Consider the following 18,300-nt stretch of genomic DNA (forward strand, 5'->3'; position numbering starts at 1 on the left):
TATATATATATATATATATATATTCACTTATAGTTGACGTACAATATTATACAACATCAGCTTCAGGTGTACAGTGCAGTGATCAAGCCTCTACCCCACGCATGACGCAAGACATGCGACCACCTGACACTCCACAAAATATTCACAACATTACCAATTATATTCCTCGAACCGTCCCCCATGTCCCCGTGGCAACATTGCAGGTGCGTATTCACGCTGTCTAACCCCCCCACCCCCACCCCCAAACCAACAGCCTCAGCTGTTCCTCCACACCTCCGAGACCACCTCTGACTTTGGGCTTTTTTAATAAAGGAAATTTCCTTTTTTTCCACCAAAGCCTACTAAGATTAAATACTCAATTCAGGATGCTTTCATCTCCCTATTTATTCTGGATACTTCCATAGTCAGCAAGGTGTCTGTTATATGCAACAGGGACAACTTTAACTACAAAGTATCCAACCATATATTCCTTAAGGTCTTGATTAATACATAATAAAAGGTATAGTATTCTAACTTAATTTTATTTCACACTGGAGATTTGGTATATGTTCTTCTTGTAATAAATAGAAATAACAAGACCTCTGTTTGATTTTTGTACCTTTTCAGGCTTTGGAAAATTTCATTCATGAGTCAGTTAACATCAACAAACCCACTGTGGACCAACAAGGCCTTTTTTATTCCTAGAAACTTAATGTCTTAGAAGATTTTTACTCTTATATTCAAGACTAGATTTTTTTTCTTTTAAAAAAAAGTAGAGACACAATTAGCCCACTCAAGGAACCTGTTAAGTACAAGTTAAACTTCAGTCAAAATAGCACTAGTGAAATGGAAATCAATGAAAATATGTTGTTTCTCCCCTGAAAGTCACAGATACGACCTTTGAAAACCTACTTGGGTTATTCTGGCAAAAGAAACCAGCTGGTGACTAAGTGAGAGGCATATTAAGAGTTTCTCAAACAGCAATTCTCAGTAATAAGGACAAAAGGAAGATGAATGGAATAAAGGATAAAGGGCTGCTTGGCTGAACTCAACAACTGCATCTCCATGGGAAGAGGTGCTATCTCAGTAGTTTAAACGAAATAATCAAAGAGAAGCAAAAACTAAACTTAAATTTAAATTGTTGCTTTGAAGTCTGGAATATTAAATTGTCTTCCTCTCACTGGCTAGAAAAGCCTCCTGTTTTCTCAGTTTACACAGTTTATCCCACCTTGAGTCACAGATTTTTGTTTACTCTCGACATGTAAAAAGTATTTTAAGAATGTCAGATGGCTGCCCTCTTTTGGGTTTTCCACTTTCCTTCTTTCAAAATGCCCATCTTTGCTTGTGGGCATGGTGGATGGGAGAGGAGTCAGAAACCACATTATTAAACGAACAGAATGCCTTGTTATCCATGGCACATTCTTATAGACATTTACTCTGATAATTTAAGTAAAAAAAATCTTAATCTTCAGGTGTACATTTCTGATTCTTACTAATTTTATTGCTGCTATGCAACCATAAAACATATTAAATTCTGTTCAATATGGTCATGAAAAATTTCCTTTGACCTTGACAAGAGTTCTAGTTCCTGCTGATGAGGTTTTGATGAGTAATGGAACAATGCAACAACCAGTAACTTAAACCTATGCTCTACAAAGTTAAAACAAACAACTTATCAATGTTTTAATCACAGTTTAAGAAAATGATACATGTTTATTTTGGTAACAACCTAGCATTCAAGAAATATTACTGATGATTTATGGGAAACAACTTTGTTGGACCAAAGAGATGGGGAAACTATTTAAACAATTACAAACATTGTATATTTTCACATAATACATTTTTGGAATGTCTTAAGGAACAAAATAAAAACAAATATAGTTTATACATTACATAAAGCACTTCTTTATACTGTGACATTCTTATTGGGCACATGTTTCAATAACTGTTTTTTAAATTCATTACAATGTAGGGACATTTTTGCTTTAATGAAAGATTATATGCTGTTTAGAGTACCTGCTTGCAGGTTATTGAAGTCTGATCTTATGGGGCTCTGCACCTTTCATGGCCCTTGAGCTATTTTACAACTCTGTAAATTGTAGATAACAGGTAGCAATGCAAAATAATTCTTGTCTATAGACATGTAAATAAATTCTGTCTAGTGGTGGCTTAATTAACTTTCCTCTCACACTGTGGAAGAAGCCAGTTTTGCCTCTATTTGCACATTCATTTCAATATTCCTGATCTTTATGTTTCTGCTCTTCCGATAATCCTTTGAATGCTTGTAACATCTTACTGGTTCCCTATTAATACTTGCGTAAATAACAACAAAAAGAGTGAAATAAAATCTTTAGCATGTGTTTATTTTCTTCCTATATATGAGAGTCATGATTACTTTTATTTGTTTGGAAAACTATCTAATAAAAATATAAAGAAAAGCAGGTCTTTGAGTGGAAAGTTTTGAAATGAGGTGTCTATAATCTCTGATCTCACAGATGGTTACCAGTCTTTTTCACTTTTTGTGCCATAATTTAATCTTCTAACTTTAATTCAGTTACCATTACTTCTTTTTTTTTTTTTTTACATCAGATAAACTTTGTGATGAATGGCAAACCAATGCAGCAGTTGGTAATTTAAATCTGTGCTCCACAAAGCTAAAACAAACAAACAAGCCAATCAACATTTTAATCACAGTTAAAAGATGCTATATTTTTATTTTGGCCACAATCTAGTACTCAAGTATTACTACTAATGATTTATACATAATAGAACTTAACTTTGTTGAACCAAAGAGATGGGGAAACTCTTTAGACAATTATAAGTGCTGTACATGTTCATATAACTCCGTTTAGAAGTTAATGTTTTTATTGAGACCATTCATAGGAATCATTACACTGTATTAAAAGGAAAACATTTCACAACATCTAATAAATAAAAACAGGTTTTTATACTTACTGTGCCCCACCAGAGAGCATCTGCATATGTCGAAAACTCTTTGTTGGCGTCCTTCTCCACCAGATAGACAAGGAAAGATGAAAAAATAAGAACCAAAAATCCTATGTACCAAGCTGTGATTAATTCCTAGATAAAAAAGGAACAGAAGATTTTTAGAGGTGAAAAACCTTTGAAAAATAAAAAAAAATCTATTCATGATTCCATTTATTTGTCTACTTCCTGGATATTTATGACTTAAATAACCCATTATATATTATGTCCCAAAATTGCTTTTACCAGTTTCTAAAATGACTAATTTGCTTGTGATATATTTATTAAATATTACAGCAATCAACGAAAAAGTTTAAAAAATCGTTTAAAAAATTCTGTAACTCAGAAAGCATATCTTACCTTGCTGTGAGCATAAACCACTGAACCTAGTAATTTCCAAGTGCCTCCCCTTCGGTCCATGCGCACCATACGGAGGATCTGTAGGAAACGGAGACTTCTGAGTGCAGACGTGGCAAAAATATTACCCTGAGTTTTTGCAGAAACAACTGCTATTGAAGCGATAAGAACAATGGTATCTGAAAGAAACAGGTTGAAATAGTCATAAGTAGCATGACGAGGCATTTTTATTCCTCAAAACAATTATTTCAGAAAAGTTTACTTGGACCTATTTGAGGAACAAATAACCAGATCTTGAGCCCCCACCTGGTGTAGTGCTACTAGGACTGTGTGATGACTGCACAGTGAGAAGGCAGAGAACATGACCTACTATTACCTTAGTTCTGACCCCATGACCATTCTATGCTTTACCTATGCGCTTCTGAACCACTTACTATTTAACCTTCAACAAATTGGACGATGGCTTTCAGAAAATTTGGTGTTCCAGGGGGCCATAAAGCTGTGGGACAGCCTTCCACAACATCTCTGGTTTCATTGGCATTCCTGCCTGGCAGAAAGTAGCTTCTGCCTCTGCCCTAACACCCCTGCTTCCTGAATGATGCCACAGAGGCCTCACTGCCTTCCAGCCCTGAAAGTGCCACTTGGTATAATCATGTCTCTTGTTTTCATACCAAAGAAGCTTGTAGCTCCTTTAGGCAAAAAAATCCTCTTATGTTGTGGAGTCTGCAGCTTTATATACTGTTTAACAAAGGCCTCAGCTAAGCTGTATACTCTCAGCTCTCTGCATAGAGTACGCTTTATACCTGGTCAGTCAATTATGTGTAAATTTGGGACACAAATTAAGTAATATTATATTTTTACAATATATTTATTTTATGTAATTATACACACTGCGCATTGCATGGAAATGAATATTTAATATTTGACATATTGGCATTTGGCTTAAAAAAATCTGCCCTTTTGTAAGCTAAAAAGAGAAAAAAATGCAGCTAATGAAAGCATAGAAAAGATAAAAGAGGATTTAATCCCTCCAAGGGTAAATATCTGGATGGGAGGAAGGCTTTGAAGTGGAAGATGTGAAGTGGGGGATGAATGGCCTCCTATGGCAATTTAAAAATGAGTTAGCTTGACCTTAACATCCTCAAATAAAATTTCCTTCCTGCTTCAAGTAGAGTGTGCCTGACTGGGAATCCACACTCCAGAGAGGAGTTTCAGTTCAAGGGTGTTGCATTTATAATGTTTCTGTGATCCTTTGGATTAACTGCTCTATGAATGTGGAGTCCTCTTTCAGGTCAGTCCTTCTCCCTGCACTCAGAAAGCTCTTGTCTCCCGGTATGGACTGAAAGCTCTTCTGAGTCACTCTCCCACTGCCCCTTTCTGGTCAGGACTTGGAGAGAGAAGGTCAGTGGGTGGCTGTGCAACGTCAGCTGAAAGGTCTTTCCAATCAGATCTGAACGCTATGTGACTTTGTGGGTACATAGAGAGCCACAAGTACATCCTTGAGTTACTGCTCTCTGCAGCTGCTGACAATGAGAAGAAACTAAATGTCTGATCAAAGACACAAAGTCATTCTACAAGTGTATAAAAAGCCAGTTGAAAAGCAGTATGTACAATGTGATCTTATTTTATACATACATATATATAATATATATAACATATATATTATATCTATCTATATCTATATCTATATCTATATCTATATCTATAACACAAATAGGAAAAACACATGAGAACATAGATAGATTATTACCATTAATTATCTCTAGGGGTAGGGAGTTGAGGTGTGTATGTGAATAAATAGGCTTTTCACTTTCTAAGTTATTTCTTTCTCTAGTGTTGGAATTTTATAACAATGATTATATCTTTTGAAATCAGGAAAAAAACTTCAAAAACTTTTTCAAAACTTTTTTGAGGGCCGGCCGAGTGGCGCGATGGTTAAGAACTCGCTTGGGATGCCAGAGGGCCCCGGTTCGGATCCCACATATGAGGGCCAGTGACACTGCCCTCTACAGCTAAGATGCTGAATGACAGCTCAACCTGGAGCTGGGCTGCCGTGAGTCGCTGGCGACGGCATAGGCTGCAGTCCCTGTGGCAGTGGGTTGCCATGGGCTACTGTGTGTAGCCAGCAGCCAGCGTGAGCGGCCAGCAGCCGCAGTGAGCGGCCGTCCAGAAGGCGGCGACTGATCTGCCTCGCCAGGGAAGAGCGCAATGATGGTGCCAACTTGGGCCAGTGAAGCAGCGTCCTCCACAACTAGATTGAAGAACAAAACGACAGCAACTTGTCTGTTCCCCTTCCCCCAATTCCCCATCACTGTTCCCATCCCCCCAATTACCCAATAAAAATCTTTAAAAAAAACAACAAAAAAAACTTTTTTGAAAACCAAATCCTCTCTTGGTTTTCATCATTTGGAGGGTTTTACTCCTGAGACAAGTGGTTTACAGACAAAGAGATATTCCTTATATGGCCCTGTAGGATATATATTTGCTTTCATTTTTCATTGTAATCCTGCTTCCTCCTAATTGTACGAAGGAAAGAAAAATGTACAATACCCCATTTACTATGTTAAGATATTAGAAATACTAGAAATCAGTAAATGATTAGTAGGGGTGCAGAAAACACAGCACTTAAAACTTACTATATGTCTGCATTTTCTTTAGTTTTAAGTGCTTTACAAACATTATGTTACTTAATTCTACAAAAACCACACTCGTTAAGTATTCTACAGACCCCATTTTACAGGTGAAAAAGGTGAGGGACAAAAGCATCTATATTATATAATATTAGTGTAAAAAATCAGCTATAGATATGTGATATGACAGTACAAAAAGTATTCTATGAAGTTAGTTTATTAGAGAAAACCTAGAAAATGTAAAAGGAACACTGGTGGTTTGAGACAACTTAAAAAATTATGTACACAGTGAATCATAATATAAATGTTTGAAGTCACAAAATATGCAAAGGTAACTACAAATTTGATTTAATATCCTCATTGTAATTCAGATCAGAAGAGAAAGTCAGAGTTCAGTAAAATTAAATCATAAATGAGCAACCAAATGGCAATCAATGAACACAGTCACAAAAATGTTTCTGGTTGGGTTACAGTCATCCACTGGAATTTTTCTGTCAGTACCATCTAGAATATTTCCTAGGTTAATATTTATGAGTAATCTTTACTTTTATTTATGTATTTATTATTTTTGTAGTCCATTACTTTATGGAATGGAGGTTCCACAAAGTTGGATATTTGTATCCCAAGTGCCTAAAATAGTGCCTGAAACATGGTAGGCACTCAGTAAGCATTTAGAGAATAACATGATTAATAAACACTTAAAGGTAGCTTGAGCTTTGTTCTTTTACCACATTAGTGGCTAAATAACTGGAATATTAATCTAAAATACTCTTAAATTAATCAAGGATCATGTCAATATTCAGCACTGAATTAAAATGCAGCATAATATTGGGTTGTAGGAGAAGTCATGATGCACTTTTGCAACAGATAGCGCTAGTTCATTTTTGGAAGTACTTGAGTCATTCACATCTATGTTATTGCTATGTCATTTGAAAGCTGACAGTTCTAGCTTCATTCCGAAAAAAAAATTGAGCAATTTGGTTGGGTTTTGGAGATTTTACAACAAGTTGAAGATGGAAGACCAAACTGTGCATTTTTGTCATATTTTACTGTTTTACTTCCATAAAGGGGAGAACGCGTGTCAAGCTTGTGAAAAGTTGCATAAAGTTTACAGTGACAATGCTCTACAAGAAAGTCAGTGCCAACGATGGTTCACAAAATTCCGTGCTGGTGATTTTAATCTCAATGACGCTCCTTGGTCAGGGAGGCCCACCGAGGTTGATGACGACAAAATAAAGTCATTGATCGAGTCAAACCCATGTTATATGATATGAGAGATTGCAGAAAAATTGACATCCATCATTCAAGCATTCACAACCCCCTGAAGAAGCTGGGATACGTAAGCAAGCTCGATATTTGAGTTCCGCATAAACTCAAAGAAGTTCATTTGGCGGTGTGTATAAACATCTGCAATATGTTCATTAAACGTGAGGAAAATGATCATTTTTTTTAAGTGGCTGATAACTGGTGATGAGCAGTGGATTGTTTACAACAATGTGGTGTGCAAATGGTCTTGGTCCCAACATGATGATTTACCTCAAACGACATCAAAAACAGACACTCATCAGAGGAAGATTATGCTCTCAGTGTGGTGGGATTTTAAAGGTGTCGTGTTTTTTGAGCTCCTACCAAGTAACCAAACAATCAATTCGAATGTAGACTGTCGGCAATTGGACAGTTTGAATGAATCCATCATCCAGAAACGTCCAGAGCTTGTTAATTGTAAAGGAGTTGTGTTCCATCACCAAAACGCAAGACCACACACAAGTTTGATCACCCGTCAAAAATGATTGGAGCTTGGATGGGATGTGTTGCCACACACACCATACTCGCCGGACCTTGCACTGTCAGACTTCTACTTGTTTCGCTCTCTTCAAAACTCCTTGCATGGTATAATGTTTAATTCAGATGAGGCTGTAAATCAGCACCTTGTCCAGTTTTTCGCAAATAAAGACAGGTTCTTCTATGAACGAGGAATTATGAAGCTCACTGAAAGATGACAAAAGGTTATCGAACAAAACGGGCAACATATCATTGATTGATCTTTGTTTTTTTAAAGATTTTATTGGGAAATTGGGGGGAGGGGAACAGCGTTTGGGAATTGGGGAAAGGGAGCAGACAGGTAGATAAATTGCTGTTTTGTTCTTCAGTCTAGTTGTGGAGAATGTTGCTTCACTGGCCCATGTTGGTATTAATCATTGCACTCTTCCCGGGTAAGACAATCATTGCCAGTCATTGGTCGGCCGCTCCCAGTGGCTCCCAGCAGGCACACCGGCTGCTGGCCGCTCACGCTGGCTGCCAGCCACTCACGTAGCTCACGGCAGCCCACTGCAGCCCCACTGCAGCCTATGCTGTCGCTGGCAACTCCCGGCAGCACAGCTCCAGGTCTAGCTGTTGTTCACCATCTTAGCCGTAGAGGGCCAGCGTCACTGGCCCTCAATGTGGGATCCGAACTGCAGCCCTGCTGCTCAGAGCTGGCGTCCCAAGAGAGCTCTTAACCAGCTGAGCCACTCGGCAGGCCCTGATCTTTGTTCTTTATATAAATAAATGACCTTTGAAAAACATAGAAAAAATATGTCATGACTTTTCCGACAACTCTATAGTTTATAGCTGTCATCCATTAAAGTTTCTAAAAAGCTAATCTCACTAAGATTCACTTTTCATAATATTGGGTAGGGGCGGTCTTTACAAATGGCAACATAGAAGGCTTCTCAACTCCACTACTCCCACAATACATGAAATGAACAGAGTAATTCCCTTTTACAGAAGTGCAGAAACTAGCTGAGGGACTCCTCCTATATATTAGGTAAATGAGAAAATATCCACATCTAAATGGGTATGCAAGGTTGAAACACACTCCTGTCCTAAACTGCACTCCCAGCACAATGCCATACAATTGGGAGGGAACATCCAATTCCCAGTTCTCCCTGAGAGGCTATCAGTTTGGATCCCACATCTAGTGCCTCAACTTTTAAGACTCCCACCTGAGGGACAGGCCCCCCAAACACCTAACTCTGAAAGCCAGCAACACTTGCATCCATAAGACTTACAAGACTATAGCACACAAAGAAGCAGTTATTAATGGGCGTGAGCACTCACTGTAATTATCCCCCATGGCTCTGTGCAGAGAGGGAACAGGCAAAAATGCTCATCTCCTGACTTCCCTGAGAGAATTCTATTTGTGCACTTCAGTAGTTGCTGCCTGAGGGTCAGGCTTCTAATTTAGCAAGCATCTAGAGCAGCGGTTCTCAATCTTCCTAATGTCACGACCCCTTAATACAGTGCCTCATGTTGTGGTGACCCCCAACCATAAAATTATTTTTGTTGCTACTCTATAACTGTAATTTTGCTACTGTTATGAATCATAATGTAGATATCTTTTTGTTTTCCGGTGGTCTTAGGCGACCCTTGTGAAAGGGTTGTTTGACTCCCAAAGGGGTCGCGACCCACAGGTTGAGAACCGCTGCTCTTGAGGCGACTGCCATCCTCCTTGGAGACTCAGGAAGCCGGGTCACCTTCATCCCTTTCCCTCTAGCCCTCTCCAAGTTGCCAGTATCTCCCTGGAAAAAGCTTGTACAGACACCTAGTGCTCCTGCTTTTGAGGCTGCTGCCTGAGGGAAAGATCCCTGGGTCACCTGGTGTTTGTATTCATGAGTCCCATAGGACTATAGCAAACAAGCAAACAAAATTCTTAATGGTCTCAGGAGCATTCCTTCCCTGTGGCTATACAACTTGGCTAAGAACTGAGGAGTCATGTAAAAATACTCACACCCAAGTTCCTCCTAGGAAGGGACCTCACTACATACTTTCTCAGCTGTGGTCTGAGGGTCCAGCCTTGGTGTATATTTAGTTACTGGGAGCCATTAAGAACAAAGAAGCTGGCTACACAATAATGAAGGTTTGAGAGACAGTTAGAAGCACAGGGTAGGCTGATTGATGAGGCTGGTCCCCTACATAAAACCAGTCTGTCAAGACTGGGAGAGGTGGCTGGTTTATCTGATGTATAGAAACCAACACAGAGAGTCAAGGAAAATGAAGAAACAGAGGAATATAGTATTCCAAACAAAAGAACAAGGTAAACCTCCATAAGTAAATCTTAATGAAACAGACAACACAGAAAAAAAATGAATAAATTCCTAGAAACATACAACCTACCAAGACTGAATCATGAAGAAATAGAACATCTGAACAGACCAATTATTAGTAAGGAGATTAAATAAGTATTCAAAAACCTGTCTAAAAACAAAAGTCCAGGACCAGATGGCTTCACTGGTGAATTCCAGCAAAGATTTAGAGAATTAATACCAATCCTTCTCAAACTCTCCCCATCCCCCTTAAGAAAAAAATAGAAGAGGACAGAGCACTTCCAAACTCATTTTACAAGGCCACCATTACCTTGATTCCAAAATCAGACGACACCACAGAAAATAAAATTATATATCCCTGGTCAATACAGATGCAAAAATCCTCAATAAAATTCTTAGCAAACTGAATTCAAAAGTGCATTAAAAGGATCATACACTGGAAGCAAGTGGGATTTATTCCAGGGAGGCAAGGATGGTTCAACATCTGAAATCAATGTGATGTGACACATTAACAAAATAAAGGATACAAATCATATGATCATCTCAATAGATGCAGAAAAAGCATTTGATGAAATTCAACATAATTTCATGATAAAAATCTCAACAAAGTGCATGTAGAGGGAACATACCTCAACACAATAAAGGTCATATATGTCAAGCCCATAGCTAATATCATACTTAATGGTGAAAAACTGTAAGACAAGATAACAAGTGTTGATGAGGATGCAGATAAAAGGGAACCCTAGTGCACTGCTGGTGAGAATGTATATTGGTGCAGTCTCTAAGAAAAACAGTTTGGAAGTTCTTCAAAAAAATTAAAAATAGAACTATGACATGACCCAGCAATTCCATTTATGAGTATATTTCTAAAGGTAATTAAAACAGGGTCTTGAAGAGATATCTGCACATCCATGTTCATTGCAGCATTATTCTCAATAGCCAAGACATGAAAACAACTTAAGTGTCCACCAACAGATGAATGGATAAATAAGGTGTTCATAAATATATATTATATACAATGTATCATATATTATAAATATAAAATATAAATATTATATATAAATGTTCAGTTGCGAGAAAGAAGAAAATCCTAATGTTTGCAACAACATGGATGGCACTTGATGGCAATAAGCTAAGTGAGATAAGCCAGACAGAGAAAGACAAACAATGTACATCACTTATATATGGAATCTAAAAAGGTTGAACTTATAAAAACAGACACTAGCACTTTGATTACCAAGGGCTGGGTGATGGGGAGAAATGGGGAGATGTGAGTTAAAGATTACAAACTTCCAGTTATAAGATGAATAAGTTCTGCAGATCTAATGTACACAATGGTAATTATATTTAATAATACTCTATTATACACTTGAAAGTTGCTAAGAGAGTAGATCTTACATGTTCTCACCACAAAAAAGAAATGGTAATTATGTTACATAATGTAGGTGCTGGCTAATAATAATTTTACAATTCACAAGTGCATCAAATCAATAGGTTGTAGATTTTAAGCTTACACAATCTTATATGTCAATTATATCTCAATAAATCTGAATTTGACCTCAAAGTCAGGGGAGGTAAAAGCAAAAATAAACGAGTGGGACTATATCAAACTAAAAAGCTTCTGCCCAGCAAAAGAAACACCATCAACAAAACAAAGAGGCAACCAACCAAGTGGGAGAAGGTATTTGCAAACAACACCTCTAATAAGGGGCTAATATCCAAAATATATAAAGAACTCATACAACTCAACAACAAAAAAGCAAGCAATCCAATTAAAAAATGGACAGAGGACTTGAACAGACACTTCTCCCAAGAAGACATACAAACAACCAACAGATATATGAAAAGATGCTGAACTTCATTAGCTATTATGGAAATGCAAATCAAACCCACAATGAGATGCTGCCTCACACCTGTTAGAATTGCTATTATCAACAAGACAAGGAATAAAAAGTGTTGGAGAGGCTGTGGAGAAAAAGGAACCCTCATACACTGCTGGTGGGAATGTAAATTGGTACAGCCACTATGGAAAACAGTATGGGGGCTCCTCAAAAAATTAAGAATAGAATTATCATATGATCCAGCAATCCCTCTTCTGGGCATTTACCTCCAAAATCTGAAAATATTTCTCTATAAAGATATATGTACCCCTATGTTCACTGCAGCATTATTCATGGTGGCCAAGACATGGAAACAACCAAAGTGTCCTTAGATAAATTATTGGATGAAGAAGATGTGGTATATACACACAATGGAATGCTATTCTGCCATAAGAAAAGATGAAATAGTGCCACTTGTGACAACATGGATGACTCTTGAGATTATCATGCTAAGTGAAATAAGTCAGACAGAAAAGTTGAGAACCATATGATTTCACTCATATGTGGGATATAAAACTGAAAGCAACAAACAAGCAAAAACTCATAGACACAGACAACAGTTTAGTGGTTACCAGAGGGTAACGGGGGAGGGAGATAGAATAGGGTAAATGGGATCAAATATATGCTGATGGAAGGAGAACTGATTCTGGGTGGTGAGCATGCAATGCAATATATAGATGATGTATTACAGAATTGTACACCTGAAACCTATGTAATTTTACTAACCAATGTCACCCCAATAATAGAAGAAATTTAGAAGAAAAAAAAAACCTAGGGGAAAATTGGATAGAATAGCTTAAGCTGTGCAATTAATTGTCTAAAATGTTTTTTGAAACATGGGAGCCTTGCCTTAAGTGAAGACACCACATTTTAGTATAAGGCAGAAACAATAGACAGCCTTCGAAGCTCATTGCTATCAGATTCATTTATTTATCCATTCAAGAGTTAAGCAGTTAATTGAATGACAAGCATTATATTAGAAACTTGGATTAGAAATGAATATTCATTCATCCATCTGATCATCAATCTATTTGGTTGTCAGAAAAGTCATGATGCATTTTTTGCAATGAAAAACAGAAAAAATATGTCATGACTTTTCCGACAACCCAGTATCACAAATATTTATTATATTTCTACTATATACCAGGCATTGTACTAAATGCTTTATGTACATAAATGGTTGTCAATGGTGACAATTTTGTCTCCCAAGGATCATTTAACAATGTCTGGAGACAAACTATTTGGTTGTCCTGAGGGTGGTTGCTACTGGCATCTAGTGGTAAAGGCCAGGGTTGCTATGAAACTTCCTACAAAGCCCAGAGCAGACCCCAGGAAAAGAATTACCCAGCCCCAAATGTGAATAGTATCAAGGCTGGGAAACCCTGATGTACATTATTTTATTTAGTTCTCCAAACAAATTTTTGAGGAAGATAGAATTCCTACCATTTCCTTCTAACAAATGAAGAACTAAGGTTTACAGTGGTCAACTAGCCAAGGCCCAAGATCCATATGTGGCTGAGCTGGCCCTTACTTGACACCAAAGTTGTGCCCTTAAGAGGTATGGTACACCATTCCTGGGATAAAGAAAATCTAGGGTGACATGAGTTGGGGAGGAGGTGGGGTGAAAGGGGTAGACTGTGAAAGCAGGTGGATAATAAGGCAAGAATAAACTGTTATTGCATAAAGCATTCAGGGAAAAGAGAAGTGCAAGAAGGATAAAGCAGAAATAAAATGATACTAAAAACAGATGGTACTTTTATGGGTACATCAAGCGAAAATGGGGCTATAGAAAGAAATAGAACTGCTAATAAACAAGGAGGAGCTCCAAATTGCATGAAAAGAAATCATGTAATCCTGAGCTCTTAAAATCAGCCTCTCCCAAAGGAAACAGATGTGAACAAGTTGGGAAGTAGTGAAGAAATAGTTTATTGATTACAAACAGCCCATTAGAAGTGTGAAATACAGGCTCATAAGGTATTAGAAAGTAGGTGCACATACTCACTGAAGCACTTAAATGATTTACAGATGAAATGTTGAGATTTGAGGAGACAGCAAAGATTTGAACAAAGTAAAAACTGTAATGATATTTAAGCCACATAGAGACTGCAAAAGAGCTTATTATTAGATTCCACTGGAACTTTGCTCATTATTATTTATAAAATCAATATAAATTGATTACCCTGGACCTTGTTAAAGAGGGATTAGTTACTGAAATACTGAAAAGCTCTCATTATAAGGTGGATTCACATTCAAGGTTACCCTATCATGCACCCAAAGATTGGGTTAAAACAAGATCAATTGCACATCTGAACTTGACAGGATGTATTTTGTTACTACAATTGCACAACATAATGCACCTATTAGAAAGGACACAGTCATCCCTCAGTGTCTGCAGGGGATTGGTTCCAGGACCTCTCATGGATGAACTGTGGACGCTCCAGTCCCTTATATAAACTGGCATAGTATTTGCAGATAACCATAGTATTTGCACATCTTCCCGTATACCTTAAATCATCTCTCGATTACTTATAATATCGAATACAATGTAAATGCTATGTAAGTAGTTGTTATACTGCACTATTTAGGAAATAATCACAAGAAAAAAGTCTGTATGTATTCAGTACAGATGCAACCCTCATAGGCCTATGTACATAGTACACGTCAGCAACAATGTATAATAACTCTTTTCCCCCAAATATTTTCAACCTGTGGTTGGTTGAATCTGCAGATGTGGAACCCGCAGATACAGAGGGCCAATTGTATTTTACTACATTTGGCTTAATTTAAAATCATAATGAAAAGAAATAATTATAAGAATTTAACAAAGCATGGTTGAACACTTTTAAACTAGTAATTGTAAGGACAGATAAATTCTCTAGAGGTAAGCCACAAAGAGGATACATCTTTTTTTAAAATTAAATTTATTGGGGTGACAATGGTTAGTAAAGTTACATAGGTTTCAGGTGTACAATTCTGTAATACATCATCTATATATCACATTGTGTGCTCACCACCCAGAGTCAGTTCTCTTTTCATCGCCATATCATTGACCCCCTTTACCAAGAGGATACATCTTGACTCCTAGAAACTGTCTGGAGACTTCAGGCTTTTAACATTTTTGTAAATTACTCTAGAGTCTGAGAAATAGTTAACATAAATTTTCCTTCTGCACTTTAAACTCATTTCATCTTGTTAGAACTGGGGAAAACAGGAGTGCAATAAATACAATATTCCTGATGATGATATCCTCCCTTCCCACCACTGTTTTTATTCCAATTCCTTGAGCTCTTTTTAGTGGCATTACTACCAGTTAAACTTAAGATAATATTAATGAAATGTGGGTTTTCAAATTATAAAAGTAATAGCTGTTATAAAACATCAAAACACTGGACATGTGTATAAGATAGGAAATGTATTTACTTAGCCAATAACTTAATAAATGTTAGATTACAAAGTGTTTTGAGGATATACTCATGAGGAATATTGTATTTGTTGCACTTCTGTTTTTCCCAGATATAACAAGATAAAATGAGTTTAAAGTGCAAGAGGAAAATTTATGTTAGCTATTAGGGAAATTCACAAAGGGCTCTACAAAATGCAACTGCTTTGCCTGGAAAGCCTTCCCTGTCTGCCTAACTCAAACTTGCTTCTAGAACTCAGCTCGGGCATCAACTTATCAAGGAAGCTTTCACAGAGCTCTGAGGTGTACTTGGAACATAGCAGTCTGTTTACCTACTGTTTATCTTTGCCAATAAACCACAAGTAATAGAAGGCAGGTGAAAGCACTTACTTTACTTTGCAACCTCAGTGCCTAGCTCAGTATGTACCACAGTGTAGACAGTCAACACTTATTTGATGAATAGTTATTTAATGGGTTATTTGCTTATAGTAAACAAAGAAATAAAATGACATTTTATAATTTCAAGTGTTTAGAAACAATACAAACAGCCCTCATTTGGCAATTGAGAAACCGAGGCACAAATATACAAAAGTTAAAAATTTCATATGTTAAAAAAACCCCACATAGATTGAGATGCAAAAAACAAACTTGGAAAAAATATTTGCAACATAAGTGATGATGGACAAATGGTTAATATCCTTCATATATAAAAATAAACTAATAAGAAAACATGCTGGTATAAAATGGGACAGAAGATACAAATACAAATTTACCTAAGAAGAAGTAAAAATGGCTAAAAACTAGATGCTATAAAGTTCTTATTTATAACTCCTAGTTTTAAAATTTAAAATAGTAACACGTGGCCATTTTAATCTATCAAACTCACAAAGTTAAAAAAAAAAGAATAGTAAATATTGTCAACGAAAAGGAGAAAAAGTTTTCATGATTTTGTGTACGAATAAAATGGCATAATTTTTTTGGTGGGGAATTTTGGCATTATTTGCCAAAAGTAGTAGCTATTTGAAACCTGCCATTGCAGTCATTTTACTTCTAGGAACTGAACCTAATAAAAAAAACTGTAGATGTCAACAAAGGTTGACACTGAATATTAAGCATTGAATAAGAATGCTTAATATAATATTATTAATAACACAAAAAATTAGGTCTTTTTTTTTTTTAAAGATTTTTATTGGGGAATTGGGGGATGGGAACAGACAAGTTGCTGTCCTTTTGTTCTTCAGGCTAGTTGTGGAGGACTTTGCTTCACTGGCCCAAGTTGGCACCATCATTGTGCTCTTCCAGGGTGAGGCAGATCAGTCGCCGGCTTCTGGACGGCCGCTCAGGGCTGCTGCTGGCTACACTCGGTAACCCATGGCAATCTATGTCATCGCTGTTGACTCACGGCAGCCCAGCTCCAGGTTGAGCTGTTGTTCAGCATCTTAGCTGTAGAGGGTGCAGCATCACTGGCCCTCAAGTGGGATCTGAACCGGGTCCCTGCTGCTCAGAGCTGGCATCCCAAGCCAACTCTTAACCAACGCGCCACTAGGCCGGCCCCACAAATGTTTAATTTCAGATATTGGTTACAGATTGGAGGATGTAAGGAGGCTGTGTTTCTGTTTTTATAAAACAGGAAAGAAGCATTTGTCCTCTGAGAATCATTGTGAATGAGTAGGAGGCAAGCCCATCCTTTTTAAGGCACGCTATAGCATCTTGAGTAAATTACCTACTTGTAGGTGTAATCCCATCAGTCCTCAATAAATCAAAAGGATGAAAAGTCTCATGTAGTTTTGGATGATTCAGGACATGTTTTAGGGCAATGACACAGTGGCTATATATTATTTTCCTTTATATAGAAAGTACAGCAAGGGCCTTTAGAAGCAGCAATTTTGTACATTGATGTCCTCAGATGTTTTAAAATTCCTCATAGCACCTATTTTCACACATTCCAAATGGCATATCTGTAGGCAGTTCAGCTCAGCAGAGCCCCACAGCAGTATTTGACTGCAGGTCTAAAAAAAGATTTGGATTCCCACCAATGAATGATCAAAGCTGAAACTTCTACTGGAAATCCCCTAACATCCTATGATGAAATCCAACGCTTAGATATCTTGTTCCATATCGTAACGTGAGTGAATGTTTTTATGCCAACAGTTGAACAATGTCATTACAGGTTTAAATTTACAGAGTGAAACCAGAATACCTAGCTTTCAATACTCCCTTTTTGCACTTCCTTTTAGCAGTTGAATGATACTGACTCTTTGAATCTTGGCAGCCAGTTATGTTTGTAGTGTTGGGATCTGTAATTTTTCTTTGAGAAACTTGATAATTACTTTGAGATGACATCAGGTTATGATTAATCATCACCTACTACTAAAAGTTTTTGAAAGGACACATTCAGGAACTTCTTTGAATAGGTTGTGCTATTTGGATTTTGCAGATAAACATGCCACTTCAGCTAAAATGTCACTAGGCAAAGGACACCCATGAATGGGACTTTATTCTAAGTATTATCTGGGGAAATTGAGAATTGCTCAGTACACCTGGCTCTCTTAATCTTTTTCAATGCACGATTTTTTATTTTTAGAAATAAGAAATAGAGTCAGTTTAGGCTGCTGGATAATCCTTAGGGATAGACACTGGGGTGTGAAAATGGACTTTTCCTTCTGTGAAGAATGAAAAGATAGTGCTTTAAAGGAGCGAATCTGAGTAAACACAAGTCACAAATCAATACCGACACTCATTATAACTCTGGAAATCCTACTTGTTGCCATGTGCAGATCTATCATATTCATCTATCTGTATATTTAGAGGGCTTATTCACCAAATAGATTGTGTTTAATTACACATCTAAGTTCCATCTTTAATTATAAAATCCTTGCCCCAAATTGCCCTCATTGGCCTTAGATAGACGGCAGGTTTTAGCTCTTTCTCATTTCATATTTGCTTCTATGTGTTACTGCTTATGAACCCTACTATGTATATAT

General features: G+C 37.2%; 1 protein-coding gene across 1 annotated transcript in view; it reads right to left on the reverse strand.

Moving 5' to 3' along the window:
• KCNQ5 (potassium voltage-gated channel subfamily Q member 5) overlaps positions 1–18,300 on the reverse strand; it is a 191,029-nt gene that overhangs the window by 106,218 nt on the left and 66,511 nt on the right. The window contains exons 3-4 of the mRNA XM_019651534.1: positions 3,325–3,500; positions 2,935–3,060 (exon numbers count right to left, since the gene is read on the reverse strand). Of these exons, the coding sequence (XP_019507079.1) occupies positions 2,935–3,060; positions 3,325–3,500 (302 nt within the window). The remainder of the gene's footprint in view (positions 1–2,934; positions 3,061–3,324; positions 3,501–18,300) is intronic.

This window comes from Hipposideros armiger, unplaced genomic scaffold (genome assembly GCF_001890085.2).
Source record: "Hipposideros armiger isolate ML-2016 unplaced genomic scaffold, ASM189008v1 scaffold_162, whole genome shotgun sequence".
In the NCBI taxonomy this organism is placed as follows: domain Eukaryota; kingdom Metazoa; phylum Chordata; class Mammalia; order Chiroptera; family Hipposideridae; genus Hipposideros; species Hipposideros armiger.